General features: G+C 51.5%; 1 protein-coding gene across 1 annotated transcript in view; it reads right to left on the bottom strand.

The window, feature by feature from the left end:
* Positions 1-1,847, bottom strand: part of DKC1 (dyskerin pseudouridine synthase 1) — a 19,622-nt gene extending 17,775 nt beyond the window's left edge. Inside the window, exon 1 of the mRNA XM_012813300.2 lies at positions 1,633-1,847. Within this exon, the coding sequence (XP_012668754.1) occupies positions 1,633-1,648 (16 nt within the window). The 5' untranslated portion in view covers positions 1,649-1,847. The remainder of the gene's footprint in view (positions 1-1,632) is intronic.
* Positions 1,848-2,202: the final 355 nt, after the last annotated feature.

Genomic DNA, 2,202 nt, shown 5'->3' with positions numbered 1-2,202 from the left:
AGGGAGCCAGCCTGTATACCCAGGGTTCAAACCCAGCCTGGCTAGGGTGGTGCCTGTGGCTCAGTGAGTGGGGTGCTGGCCCCATACACTGAGAGTGGTGGGTTTGATAGACAGGTGTTGTGGCAGGCACCTGTAGTCCCAGCTACTTCGGAGGCCGAGGCAAGAGAATCGCCTAAGCCCAGGAGTTGGAGGTTGCTGTGAGCTGTGATGCTACAGCACTCCACCAAGGGTGACAAAATGAGACTGTCTCATAAAAAAAAAAAATTATTAAATTATTTCCAAAAGAAGTTGAAAGCACAGTCTTTCTCTCACTCATTTTTTGGTATCAACATAATTTAAGTATGCTGCAGAAGTTTAACTAAGGTTGAAAAAACAGTGGCCTAGGCTAGTGTGTTTAAGTAAAAGAAAAAATTTAGGCAGAAAAGTTTATAAAATGCTATTCTGTACAGCTGTACAATGTGTTTGTATTTTAAGTGTTACTATAAGCTAGTCAAAAAGTTAACATTTTAAAAAAGCTTATAAAAGCTACAGTAAGCTAAGGTTAATGTATTAGTGAAGCAAGAAAAACGTTAGTGTAGCTTAAGTGTTCAGTGTTTACAAAATATACAGTAATGTCCTAGAGATAGGCCTTCACATTCACTCACTGAACCACCCAGAGCAACTTCCAGCCCAGCAAGCTCCATTTATGTACGTTCCATATACAGGTGTACTTTTTAAACCCTTTCCAGCGTATTTTTACTTTTCCTTTCTATGTTCAGGTACACAAATACTTGCCGCTGTGTTGCAATTGTCTACACAATATTCAGCACAGTCACGAGCTATCCAGGTTTGGAGCCCAGGAGTAGCTGGCTATGCCATCCAGCCTGTGTGTCACACACTATACCTTCTAGTCTATGTAAGTTAACTCCAGGATGTTTAAAATCGCCTAAAAAACATTTCTCTGAATGAATCCCCATCTTTAAACAACTTAAGACTGTGCCGGAAAAATCAAAGTGTGGGAGGCCTAACACGCGGGAGAGAGGCTGAGCTGAGGGCGAGCTGCTGCACGTGTTGGCTTCCCTTCCGGTTCACCACGTGGCTGTCGCAGAGCTTAAGCGACCCACAGAAGCACTGGCCCAGAGGCTGGAAAGTTCCATAAGCGACCACTCGACTGTCCTCCCAGGCTTTTGTCTCTAGAACTTTATTGCAACTCACAGCTATCCCCACTCTGGGGCCCTTGAGCCCCTTCTCTTTCCCGCCCGTTCACACACTCTTCCTCCCCTTGTCGCTTGGAGTGAACGGCGGCATCCAAGCTGGCGGCAGCACAGATGCTGCCAGGTCGGCGACCACCAGAAGCTGGCACTGCAGACGTCTTTCAACAGCGACCGGGCCCTATAGGGGGACTTTCGTGGAGAGAGGTCCGGGCACCACGGAACCAAGTCACTGCAAGGGTCTCTCCCTCTCCTGTACTCTCCCGTGCACCCTGTGCCGATAAACAAGGGCAGTTTAAGGCCAGGCAGCTAAACCACCGACTTCTCAACGGGATTCGGAGGTCAGCGCGGGCCACGGTGCCACCGCCCTACCCTCATCTCCTCGAGATCTCGGAGCAGTCCCCGGCCTGAGGAACGCTGCCCCACCGCCTGCAGCCCCTACCTTCCGCATCCGCCATGTTACTCTATACCAACGGCGTACCACCCGGGCCACCACCGAAGAAACAACCGCACACTCCCGCCGCTCGGGTCGCGTCAGGCCGCACCGCTAGGAACCGCCCACTCGCGCACTGAACTGGTGCGTGCAGCGCCGCAGGACGGGAAGGGGCAAGGCCAGACCGGGGCGGGGCCGGAGGCGTGAGCGGGCCATTAGCGTAACCCCAGTCGGGGTGGGGGGGTTGGCCACTGCGGGTGGTGCGACTGCGCTTGCGCTTAAAGCCTCCCCCCCCCATCCACCCCACCCACCCCACCCCACCCCGCCTTAGCTAGTGGCCTGAGAACTAAGCGTGAGCGCCACCCGCCCCAGGGACCCGTAGTCTGTAGGTGTGGCCTCGGCAAGGGCTTGCTTCTGGGGCTCTGTAAATGGCATCTCCTTGCTTTCCCATGGTGACCTTTTGAGGTTGGTGTTGGATCAGTGTCTTTTTAAAAAAATTTTTACAAAAATTCACAGCTTTGTACATTAATGCAACTATGGGGTACAATGTGCTGGTTTTATATATAATTTGAAATGTTT

The sequence above is a fragment of the Otolemur garnettii genome, unplaced genomic scaffold (genome assembly GCF_000181295.1).
Source record: "Otolemur garnettii isolate 467f Iridium unplaced genomic scaffold, OtoGar3 scaffold00259, whole genome shotgun sequence".
NCBI classification, from domain to species: Eukaryota; Metazoa; Chordata; class Mammalia; order Primates; family Galagidae; genus Otolemur; species Otolemur garnettii.
This window is presented reverse-complemented; position numbering and strand designations above follow the sequence as displayed.